Source organism: Drosophila nasuta, chromosome 2R, assembly GCF_023558535.2.
Source record: "Drosophila nasuta strain 15112-1781.00 chromosome 2R, ASM2355853v1, whole genome shotgun sequence".
Classification (NCBI taxonomy): Eukaryota; Metazoa; Arthropoda; class Insecta; order Diptera; family Drosophilidae; genus Drosophila; species Drosophila nasuta.
Window position 1 is genome coordinate 27,325,470 of NC_083456.1, and position 12,159 is coordinate 27,337,628.

General features: G+C 39.0%; 2 protein-coding genes across 3 annotated transcripts in view; one reads left to right on the forward strand and one right to left on the reverse strand.

Annotated features, from left to right (window-relative positions):
• Positions 1–482: 482 nt before the first annotated feature.
• On the reverse strand, positions 483–9,450 carry LOC132786664 (ubiquitin-conjugating enzyme E2-17 kDa). Its single transcript, XM_060793256.1, has 6 exons — positions 9,198–9,450; positions 8,501–9,114; positions 4,440–4,503; positions 2,345–2,376; positions 1,400–1,583; positions 483–1,329 (listed from the first exon to the last, which is right to left on the reverse strand). Exons 2-6 carry the CDS (start codon positions 8,522–8,524, stop codon positions 1,190–1,192), a joined length of 444 nt encoding a protein of 147 aa, XP_060649239.1. The 5' UTR covers positions 8,525–9,114; positions 9,198–9,450; the 3' UTR covers positions 483–1,189.
• Positions 9,451–9,814: 364 nt separating this feature from the next.
• The window catches only part of LOC132786662 (mucin-4), a 55,962-nt gene continuing 53,617 nt past the window's right edge, over positions 9,815–12,159 (forward strand). Inside the window, exon 1 of one of the 2 annotated variants that reach the window (XM_060793253.1) lies at positions 9,815–10,774. In XM_060793253.1, coding sequence (XP_060649236.1) covers positions 10,313–10,774 — 462 coding nt within the window. In that variant the 5' untranslated portion in view covers positions 9,815–10,312. The remainder of the gene's footprint in view (positions 10,775–12,159) is intronic. The other variant, XM_060793251.1, reaches the window with a different exon arrangement.

Here is a 12,159-nt window from a genome sequence, read left to right on the forward strand (position 1 = left end):
CAAAATTGAATTGAAAACCCCAACCAATTTTTACAAATCGAGATTTATTAACTTTGATACGTTTTTCCAGTTTTGTTTTTATTATAGTTTAGTAGAAATCATATAGCCTATACATCATACATATATATATACGCAATGAAAGAGTCCTTTAAGCCCTACACACACTTATGTCCATTCAACTCGATCAATCAATCAATCAATCCATTATTATATTCCCACTACACCATCTTCTTCTGACTACATTAAATCAAAACTTTCCGACTTCATAATCTCATCTTCGCTCAAATCATTCGCTGAAGAATTTGTTGCATTATCATAATTTCATTATAGTTATAAATGTAATAATAAAAGGATAATATTTGTTGTTTGTGTGTGTGCGTGAAGGGGAAATTTGCTGAAATTGGTTTTTTTGGGAAAGAGACGATGTTAGAGATGTTGTGATGATTGGTGCTAGAGCAAGTGTCTTCTATCGGGATAGAGAATTGAATTTTTGTAATTTTTATTTTCCGGTTCTTTAAATATAATATAATAATAATAATAATTTTCCAGCTGATCTTTATTGTAGTTTTGTTTTTAAACTTATTATGTGTGGGATGCTGTTGTTGGTAGCTGTCTCGCTTTAAATGTTATTATGCTTACATAATTTTCTTGTTTTTTTTTTGTTTTCAGTAATTATTATTAAATTATTTTCTCTTCATGCATGCTGCTGCTGCTGCTGCTTTTCTCGCTCACATTAACTTGAATTCAATTAGACAGTTGCTGCTGCGGCTGTTGTTGCTGTTGAAGTTGTTGTAACTGTTGCTGCTGATGTTGTTGTTGTTGTTACTGCTGCTCCTGTTGTTGATGATGATGTTGCTGCTGTTGTTGTTATCATCATGACGACTCCGTTCCACTCGTGGCTGCTTCTTTTGATATTGTTGCTGCCATTTGTTGTTGCTCCAACGCTATTGTTGTTGTTGTTGTTGTGGTCAACAAAATGGGAATTGTTGCAAATGGGAGAAGTGCAGCTGTTGCAGCCGTAACTATTGTTGTTAAATGTTATCTTTGTTGCTCTTATTGTGGTTGCTGTTGTGTTTTTTGCTGCTGCTGTTGTTGTTGCTTTTGCTGTTTTATTTGCTGTTGCTAATTTTGTTGTTGCTGTTGTTGTTGTTGTTATTATTGGACTGTTGTTGCTGCAATCTGGAACGCATCACATAGCATACTTCCTAGTCCACTCTCGTGCCAGCTCATTGTATTTTTCCCGATCAGTTTTATATATTCTGGCAATCTCTGGAACAAGCGGATCATCTGGATTGGGATCACAGAGTAGAGAGCAAATTGATAATAAGACTGCAAAAAGAAAAAGAAATTCCCATTATTTATACATATTTTTGAGCAATTATAGTCGATTATTATTTACCTTTTGAAATAGTTAATGCTGGCGACCACTGAGATCTTAATATATCGAGGCAAATCGATCCATTGCTGTTAATGTTTGGATGGTATATGCGTGTTGTAAAGGCCACTTTTGGTGGCTTAAAAGGATAGTCTGTTGGAAAATGTATAGTTAAGAAAAATACACCTCCTTGGTAAGGGCTGTCCGGCTGGAAAATTATAGAAAAGAGTATCATTAGTAAATTTTGTATATTCCAATTAATACATGCCATGTTTCAGTTGAGTCTGCATTACTTTGTCTGGTTCAGTTCGAGTTTATAACAAGAATTGGCTATCTCTAATATTTTGTAATTAATACAAATTCCGCTAATCACACTATTTATAAATTATAAATAAAGTAAACCTTTTAAATGAATCGATTTTTAAAAACTAAGCCTATGATTTTCTACTATCTTTACAATAAGTTTAAAGTTTTTTATACAGATTACTAACCTACGAACCTATTATAAATGGATTTGTTTTGTAAATTTGGTCTTTTAAAACTTCATTAGTTTAGCTACAAATTTTGAAGTTTACAAGATCTGAATTCTTTTATGACTAACATAATTTGACATGACACTGGTTATTCGATAAAGACATTTGACTCGTCTAGAGGTACATACTTTTGAAATGTATACACTTTACGGAAATTAGAATAAGTTTACATAAACAGTCTAGCCATCGTACATTTTCTCTGTCTATATTATTTATCTGTCTAGCTGAGACATCGCATAGGAATGCCAGCTCTATTGTCTTCCTCATTATATTGCATGACATGATGACTAACGACATGAAAACTACTTAAACTAAGACTTAGTTCATATTGTTTAGTAAACTCGCGCTGAATCCAATCCAAAGTTGCAGGTTCTCTCAACTGTTTAGCTGCAACTATAATTGATGAATTGCAGAAACTGCAGCTGCTTCTTCTTACCGGGCCCATTATTGTAGCTTGCCAGTGAAATACTGTAAATATAGAGAATAGATTGTAATTAGTTAACAATTCGATTTGGCTGGCATGAACATTAAATGAATTGATGCGCAAAAACAATAACAAAATGGCAACGAGTCGCATACTCCACCTTTTTTGGGGGCTTTTCATTCTCATTACGGACTCGAGAGCTGCATTAAGAAGAGCCTCAGTCTATGCACGCTCTCTTTGCTTAATAGCTCTCTGGCACTCTCAGCTAGAGTTGCCTAGAGCGCGCCCTTCTACTCTCTCGAGTTACCCAAAAAGCAAAAGAACAAAAACAAACAATTGCCAAAGAGCCTTGGCACCGACTGCTGGCAGCGACGTCGCTGTCGCTGCCGCTGCAGTTGGCAGCAGCACAACACGGTTCTCACTTGTCGTCTCGCTTTGGCACATGGTTAAAGAGCTTGCAGCACCAGCTCTGCTTGCTCAATGTCACACAGCAGAGCAGCGCTTGGGCTGAGAATTGGGCCGAACCATGCCAGCTGCATGGGGGGCCAGTTTACACTCTTTGCGGTGTTTCACTCTGTATGTGAATGCGTGTGTATGTGTGTGCAATACAATTATAGTAATTTCATGTACAGAGTGAGTGTGTGTGGTGAAGTTTCTCTGCATTACTCAGAAACCGCGACGCGTCCATAATTCCCATTTATCGATAACAATAGTCGATGGCTGTCTTTTAATTACAATAACAGTTCATTATGATTGTATAAGCTGCCCACTCATTCACCCACCACACACCACACCCTTATTGCAATTCTTTGTTTTGGGTATTTACCCTTTACTCTGCAATGCAATTGTGGTTATCGCCACGTAATTCCGTATATTAATTTTGCCAGCTGATAACTATGAAATCGCTGCCATTTCAACTCGTGATAAGAAAATAAAACGGCGGAAACACAACGCAGAGCGTGTATCGCTGAATGGACTCCAAAAACATTGCAGGAGTTCAAGATAAAAGCTTTTAATTATCTTTCCATCTATAGCATACTAAATTGTATTATAATTTCATGTGTAAATAATATTTAATTCCCTCTCTCACATTTTCCCAGGATTATCCCATAGAAAAAAACACTTATCTCCAAAGAAGAACTATCTAATCATTGCTTTATAATGGTCTCTTTTTATCTTTGTGGGAATTGCAGATAAGAGATAAATTTTCTGAATATAACCTATATTTACTTCTATTGCGATCTTATCTTTGAACAACAACTATATAATCCCTTGATTATAATGCATTATATTACGCATCATTCCTCTCCAGCCAAATATTTGTCTATTTTGATTAGCTTATTATCTTATCTTTGTATAACATGATCTTCATTTCCATAGAGTCATGCTCTTAAATCTAAATCTTTGCAAAATTAATAGCAACATTAATGAATAATTAAATTGAAGGAACTCTCCTATTATTTATATTACGCATAATAAAATAATACGACATTCTTTCCTGGGGTTTTTACTGTAGCGTTTTAGTGTTATAAAATTGTCGATATGATTCAATAATTTGATTAATAAAAAATTAAACTGCCTCTGGCATTATTCAGACGTCCCCCAAGTGGCCGCGGCACCAATCGCCAAGTTTAATCATACGATTTCACTTTTAAGTGACGTCATCGAGGTGACCTGCTTAACTGTTGTTGGATCTTGGCTTGAGACTTTAAAACATTGCTAACAGTTTGTTTGTCTGTCTGCCGTTCTGTGTACAGTTTTGAACAGAGGCACGTACCCGTATTGCGGCTAATTGCAAAATCAGAACCAAGTCATAACGATCACGAACAACAAAGAGAGAGAGAGAGACTCGATAACTCCGCTTGGACTTGATAGATATGCAAATGTAGAGAGGCAAACAAAATTAAAGCTGCCAAGTCATGCTCTGCATCTATGACGTGTGACAAATCGACAGCTAATTTCGCTATAGAAATATATATATGCCAAGTATTTATAGATCAGAGCTAGACGAGAACGACAAGAGAACATGGAGAATGAGGACAGCTGCGACTCGTTGCATAATTGTTAAGGTAATGATTAATGTGACTGAGGGGACGACGTTACTCACAATCATCTCCAACTGGTCCAGCTGAACATTGTGCAGGTGGATCTCTGCCCAGATCTTGCAGTTCCTGTAAAGTATATTGAGAATATATTAGTAAATATTTAAATATATCACAAGTGTAAAAGAATTTGAAATTTCATTTAAGGAAACGTCATTCTAAGATTTATCTATGAAAACCCCCCATATTTAATATATTACTAAAATCATATATAAACCATATAAATAAATACAATTAATATACATAATTTAATGCATTTTCAAGTCGCATTTCTTGGTGCAACAAACGTCAAATTTCTTCCGCTTTTCCTTTGTTTTGGTCTGTTTGTCATTTCATATTTCATTTTTGTTATGTGTGCGCAATGCAAATGATGATGTTAATTTTAAATGCAGAAATTAAACAGCATTTTAAAACAGAAATATGAAAATGTTGCTCCCGCCGCCGCCGCCGTCAACCAAACTTAAGAGCAAAATATAATGCGAGCGAGTGACGCGAAAATCAAGTTCGTTGGCCCGAACACCGAACTGAACCAAAAGGCACAAGCTCGCCGTCGCTTGCTCTCTCATTCGCTCTCGCACTTTTGGCTCTCGCGCTCCCGCTCACACTCACTTCGATGATTTGCTTTTATATTCCCGCATACAGAGGCAACAACGACAGTGACACGCACACAGCTGAGCGGCTGTTGTCTCCGCCCCTCCCTCGCCATCCTATTAACATCACACAGCTGCCAACTTGGGGCGCTCACACACATTGGTGTAAAGTAAACCGGCAAAAAAAAAAAACAAATAAAAAAAAACATACAAAAGAAAAGAAAGATGAGCTGTGCGGAAGGTTGAGCTAAACGAGAGCCTTAGCACAAAGTACGAGCAAATGGAAAGAAAAAGAAGGGGGGCGCTAAGAAAGGTACAATCTTTAAAATGGAACGGCTGATTGGTCCCCACTTTGTTCTCCCCTTTAAACGGGGAAGATTACTTATGTGCTAGGGATGCAAAAACATCGATAGTTTCTATTTGAATGGTGTGAAACAAAGTTTTGTTGTAAATAGAGACAAAATTATTATAGTTTCGTTTTTGTTTTCATAATTAAGTTAAATTTGCTATGTTCACTTTTGAAAATGATCGGATGTTTCAAATATAATCTTATTGACTAATGTGGTATGCATATTCACAAAAAGCACACTCGATAGTATCGATAACAATTGGATACTCTGGCATCACTGTTATTGTTCCTTAGCGCTCTTTGTGTGACGTTTTGCAACATTCTACGCTTTCGGGACCCCCTACGCTGATGCCCCTCGTTTTCCACGACCAAACAACGGACCGTCTGAAGAAGTAAAGAAAAAAAGAAAAGTATGCGCGACGTATTTCAAAAATAGCAGACACCAACAACGAAATTTTGCTCTCTTCCACGCACTTTCGTGTTGTACCTGTTGAGCAAAAATATAATTACAATAAAAAGAACACTGACACTAGACGAAGAAAAGAAGGAAATTGTTACAAAACGGAAAAAAATGGCAAAGCAAACGGTTAACGCCAAGTTCGAGGAGACGACTTTCATTGCGCCGCCAGCCGACGGCATCATGAGTCACCATCACTCTGCTACATAGAGACATCGAAACAAGTGATAGCGGTGTAGTGTTCGTTTTGCTTTATAATTCAAATAAAAACAAATAGCTCGTAAATACACAAATACATAAGCAAAGCACATGGGGGCTAGAGATCGCTGCAATGGGAGAGAGTGAGAGCGAAAGCCCGGCTCAAACAGCGTGTCTTTCTTTTCGCTTCTTTGCTCTTTTTTTTTTATTATTTTCATACTTTTCGTTTTTGGCAATTGAGGCCAAAACGACAGCGGATTGAAGAAGCAGCAACAACATCAAAACGTTAACTATTGCTATCGAAGAAAGAGTGGGAGAGAGACAGCAAGATAAGTAGTGGAAGTTGTAGGAAGGGGGAAAAGGAAACCAAAACAGTTGCTTGCTAATTGCGTGTTTCGATGGAATGGAGCATTACATAAAAAAAAAAGAAAAGAAATACAAAATACAAATGCAAGAAATTAACATTAATTCATATGGTATTACTGGCTTCCTCATTTTCACTAGCATTTCATTTTCATTTCATTTATATATACGAATAAAAGTTTATAATAAAACAGCAGCAGAGAGCGCGAAAGGAAAAATTCAATGGCCATGACGCTTGCTTGCTTTGTGACGCTGCTGCTGTTAGTGGTGGTGGCGGACGTCAATGCTAGCGTCGCAGCTCTTGTTGCTCAAGCGACGAGACGACTAAACCCCAACACAACAGCAGATACACACATACATATAATCCAAATATCTAAATATATATATATATGCAGCGTATTGACAACATATTTACATATGTGTAAATTATGCTAAATTGTAATTTTTCTTTTACTAATTATTGCTTCTCACCGCAATGCTTTCAGCGTTTTTCAACACTCAATTCAGTTGCCATCGCACACACACATACAGACACCCTCTTTAGCACTGCCCCATTCGCTGTAGTTTAGCGAGCAAGAAAGAGCCAAACACAGTGTAGTCGAGTCGAGCCCAGCAGCTGCCGCCGATTTTTGCCATTGCTCTTAGGGCGTCTCATGGGGGTGTGTAAGCGAGACGGCAAATTAATATGTTGTATATGTGTGTGCTGGCTGACTGTTCGTTCTGTGTGCAAAGACTGTGTATGCATATGGCTCTGCTTGAGTGTGTATGTGTGTTGATGGGGGCTATGACGGTGAACCGGCAGCACAAAATTCGAACTTTAATTCTCATTGTTATTGTATTTGTATGTGTGTATTTCAACTCTTTAAATGTAAATATAATATCGACCATTAGTAATAGGAAAGTACACAAAAACAGTACCAAAATGCTTGAGTTTGAAATAATGCGCGACAGTAATGCAAAGAAACACGACGACTTTGGGTATATGAGTGTGAGCGAGCCAAAAAGCTTCCCAAGGCAAAGAGAACAGAGTAGAGCAGCAGATAAAGCAACTTCAAACGATAGTAAATTAAAAAAAACACGAAATAAAATTAAAAAAAAATAACTGAACATGCTACTCTCGACTGCAATGCAGTTTTGTTTGTTTGCACAATACAATTTAATGAATCGAACAAGGACAATAAAATGTTGACTAGTCACCCTCCCCACTTGAGAAAAATAATTATCGAAATTTACTTGCCCACCAATACACCAGCCAATTCAATGTATGTATATAGAGGTATATTGTATATATGTATATGTAGTAGGCAGCGCAGCACTATTTCTGAATTATCAGCAGCGTACAAAAGTAAGGTTAGGTTAATTTTATACGCTTTTTCTCTTGCGCTTGGCACATTCGCCGTGTTTTATTTTTTGCTGGATCTTTCTGCGGCGCTGGCAGCAAATGCGAACACCAACAATACATACAAGCGTGTGTGTGTATGAGTAAGTGCTTTGCACGCACACACAGATAGCCAAGCAGCGTGTATTGGGTAACATAGCGGAGCCCTGAGACTCTGCTGGCCAGATGACGATGACGACGGTGTGACCAGGTGCCTCTTCTGCCCGGCTTGCATACACACATGAACATTAACCACCCGCACATGCACAAATGCACTCGCGTAAATGTGTGTGTGACGACGTCTAATACAAATACAAATATGGCCGTACACGTTGTCTTAGAATATTATCCTTCTCTATTCTAATTAGAATTCTATTTGAAAGGCATTCGAAACTAAACATGTTTTAAGTTATAATTAATGCACATCGTCGTCGTCGTCATCGCCCATTTTTCCTATGCTTCTTATTTTTTTGCTTTTTGCACGTTTTCTTTCGTTCACGTATTCGGTTCGTTCGTTTTTTCATTTCTTTTTCTTTCGTTTCTTTGTCGTTCCTACGTTTCACATTTCTTGCATAAATTTTTTTGTCGCACATAAAATTTCTTCACCGTTTTTTGCATATAGTACGAAATAATTGCACTTTTTGTAGTGGAAATGCATGCTAACCACACCAAAAAATGCTCTTTGTTCAATTCGATTTCATTATTTTTTCTTTTTTCGTTTTTTCACATACCTTATTGATTCTTTTTAACGCCATTTTCTGATTGAAATTTGATTTTCTTGTGTGTGTGTTTGTGTGTGTAGTGTTGGTGAGTGTGTATTAGTTGTACGTTTCGCTTGCTAGTCGATTAATTTTTTTCTCTTTTTTGTTCTTTGTCGATTTGCACGAAACGAAAACGAGTAATTGGGTTTTTGTAAATTAATTGAAAATGCTATAGAATGTAAAACCAAACGAAACACAAAAGCTGCGGTTGGCTGGCTTTATATAGTTTTCTGTTCTTGGCTATTTTTCTCTGGCTCAGCTTTTCTCCGAATTACATTCCCTTGTCTAGAAATATTGCAGCACTGCGAGTAGAACGGCGCCCCGACGACAACTACGGCAACGATATTTCTGCTGCTCAACCGCACCGAACCGATGTGAGAGAGACCGACACGATGACGAACTACGACCAAGTAACAATGTGGAATGCACGAGTGCGACAAAGATGTCTGGTGTAGTACTTCCAATTGTGGTGTGTGGTGTTGTAAAACGTATGATTGTTAACAATTCCAAGTCAGCAGCAGCAGAGAGGAGCACAGCTACACATATGATGCAGTAGTTTGCTGTCTGGCCAGATCGATAATATCCTGTGGAATATACAATAATTTAATCGAGGTGGCAACTCACTTCTTTGGGCATAATTAATTTTAAAAATTAATAATTTACTTACTGTGTAAGGAGCAGCAACGGATTAAAGAGAAATCTGTGGTGGTGTGGTAAATGTGTTCAAATTTAGCAACCGAAAAATCACTATTACACAGCAAAAATTCCAATAAAAGAACCAACAACTGTTTAAACCGGCGGCGTGCAAATTGTGTATGTCCGTTGCTTTGTCTGTCTGCACGCGATTGGTGCTGTTAATTATTGCTTTTTCTGAGCACACAACGTGTTGCTTGCTGCCGGAACTTTTTACTGATCAATTTTGAAGGACAAATTCTATGTATTTTTTATCAAATAAGCAAACAGTTACTCCGTTTCTCAGCGTCACGGCTAGTTGAATTCCTGAAATATACTATTCGACAAATATACTAAACCATAGCACAAGCTGGTTACACTACGAAAAGGTGTATTGGTATTTTCTTAAAACTTTTATTTAATTATGTATATCAACTTCATTAATAAAAAAATATATTTTATTTATCATTAAAGCAATTTTTTAGATTGCGAATTATTTTCTCATTGCAAATAAAGTGGTATTTATATTTATCTTGGAGAGTTGCCAGACTACATTAACTTGATTTAGTGGGTTTATTCTTGGAATTGGAAATGAACATTTCAGGCGCATTGCGATTCAGTCACACTTAACCGTCTGCAAATTTAAACAAAAAGCAAGCAAAACTTTATATGATTTAATCAATTCGGTTATGAAAATAATAAAACGCAACGCGTCAGTTTTTGCACGTTTCAAAGCGACAACACGTTTCGTAGTTTCAATAGTTTGCCGTGGCTCCAACGCTTCGTCCAGTGCTGCTCAGTGTTGTTGTTGTTGGTGCTGCCGATTTGCAAGGCGACAAAGTGCTTGTGTGTGTCAGTGAATGTGCGTCTGTGTGAGTGTATGCGTCGTATATATGTGTGGTGAAGATAATTTAGTTAGAGGTCATATCTATGCGTAAGCATTTGCAACATGCGGCAGCAAGTTGATGATAGCGGGACAGACGTCTTGAAATACACGCGCCACAACAACAAAAGACGCTTGCAGTTCTACGCCCATAACGTCCACGCCCACTGCCAACCACAGCAGAGCAGCAGCAGCGTCGCCAGCTTCATTTTATAGTACGCAGCGTCATGCCAACAACAACAACAACAAGCAAATCAACAACAGCCGAAGAAGAAGAAGAGGAAAATTGCGATACGCTAATGGCGTCCTTAACAACAAAAGCAACGACAACAACCACACCACCAACGCCAATAATAGCGGAACAGCCGCAGCTACCGTCGGCAGCAGCAGCAGCAGCATCTGATGCAGTGGCAATGCCAGCGCCAACGTCAGCGCCAGCAGCGCGGCCGACACCAACGCCCACACTTTTGCCTCTGCTGGCCTCAGCGGCCGCCTGCAATAAGCAGCTGCTGTTCTGCCGGCGTTTTAAGGAGACAGCGGACAGCGCTGGATTTTTGCGTAACTTTAACTCGCTGCCGCTCTTTGTGTACGCGACGTCGCCATCGACGCATGCCAGCTCTGCCGATGGCGTCGGCGTCGCCAGGGAAGCTGCGGCCGCAGCAGCAGCAGCAACGGCATTCACTCAAAAGGTAAGTTAAGCTTTCTCTCTCTCGCTCTCTTTCGCTTTTATTTTGTGTGTTGTTCTTGTATTGCGTAATTGATCATTTCCGTTGCATTTATTTGGACGTTGTGGGTGCCGAGTATAGAGGCAATGGGTGGCGGGAGGGGTTGACTGGGCGATCGTGCCGTATCTGCTTTTATAATTTATTATTATCTATTTTATGCTGGCTGTTCTGCTTGGTAGCGTCGCATCGCTGCACTTGTCGAGCAATCCCCATCTCCCCCTTCCCCCTTCTCCCCATCCCTCTCATACTGTGTTCTACTGTGCGGAAATTGCTGGACGATTGTTCTGCTTGTTGTTGTTGCTGCGATATCTAACCGCTGCAACGGCAACATCAACAGCAACATTCGCTCCATTTTCATGTTCAATTCGTGGCTTAAGCGGCCCACAAAATATGCGTTTTTAATGTTAATAATAAAATTGTTTTCGTTGTTGTTGTGATCGCTCAAACGTGTCGAGCCGTCGTCATTAATGAACCCAACAGCAGTTAGCTTTTGTCTGCGGTGTGCTTGTATGTGTGTGTCGGTGTCTGAGCTGAGCTTTGTGTGTGGGGGAGTGAGAGCGTGCAATATGCTTTCTACACATACAATACACTTGTGTGCGTGTGTGTGTGTGTGCTGTTTACAGGTGCAGTTCTCCTATTGTTCGTTCGTTCTCTCGCTCTCTTTCGCTTGGTCGCTCTCTTGGTTTCTTGTGCAACGCTTCACTTATGCTGCGCTTGCTGCTGCTGCTGTTATTGTTGTTGTTGTTATTGTTGTTGCAGCTCAGTGACTTGTGACGTGCGCGCGCTGCTGCTCATAAGCTTCATTAACACAAAACTCACAGACCAGAAGCCACCGCAAGTGCTTTTTTCTGTTTCTCTGTTTTGCCAATCGCCGCCATTTTGTGTGTGTGCTCTCAGTCCGCCCCCACTCCCCTCCTTCACTATTGTTGTCTTTGTTGAGCATCTTGCATTCAATTTAGCGCACAATATTTTCGGTTGTGATCGCACAATGCTCTTTTTTTTGACACTTTCTAGCACTATAAAGCGCCCTAAATTGTATTGTGCTTTCTTTCACTCACCCGAAATGCAATTACCCAAGACATATATTGTATTGTTCCTCCTCTCTCTTCTCTCCCGCTCCCTATCTCTCTTTATTTTTATCGCTTTGCCCTTGCGGGCGTTGTTTACATTTCAAATTTAAATCAATTTTGTTTCTGATTGCGGTTTAAGTGGCAGTTTACAAGCGTTTGCCATCGCCGTCTCTCCCAACCCTTGTCTTATTTTCTGCTTATTGCAACCATATGTCACATGTATGTATTTGTATCTATATGTGTAGTTGTTTGTATCTGTATCTGCAGCTTGTGGAAAGC

Excerpts from the sequence above, each read along its gene's own strand:
- LOC132786664 (XM_060793256.1), bottom strand. The coding sequence starts at position 8,524 with ATGGCGTTAAAAAGAATCAATAAG. Across the intron at positions 4,504-8,500 it reads CGTTAAAAAGAATCAATAAG|GAACTGCAAGATCTGGGCAG; the intron begins GTATGTGAAAAA and ends TATACTTTACAG. Across the intron at positions 1,584-2,344 it reads AAGCTACAATAATGGGCCCG|CCGGACAGCCCTTACCAAGG; the intron begins GTAAGAAGAAGC and ends ATAATTTTCCAG.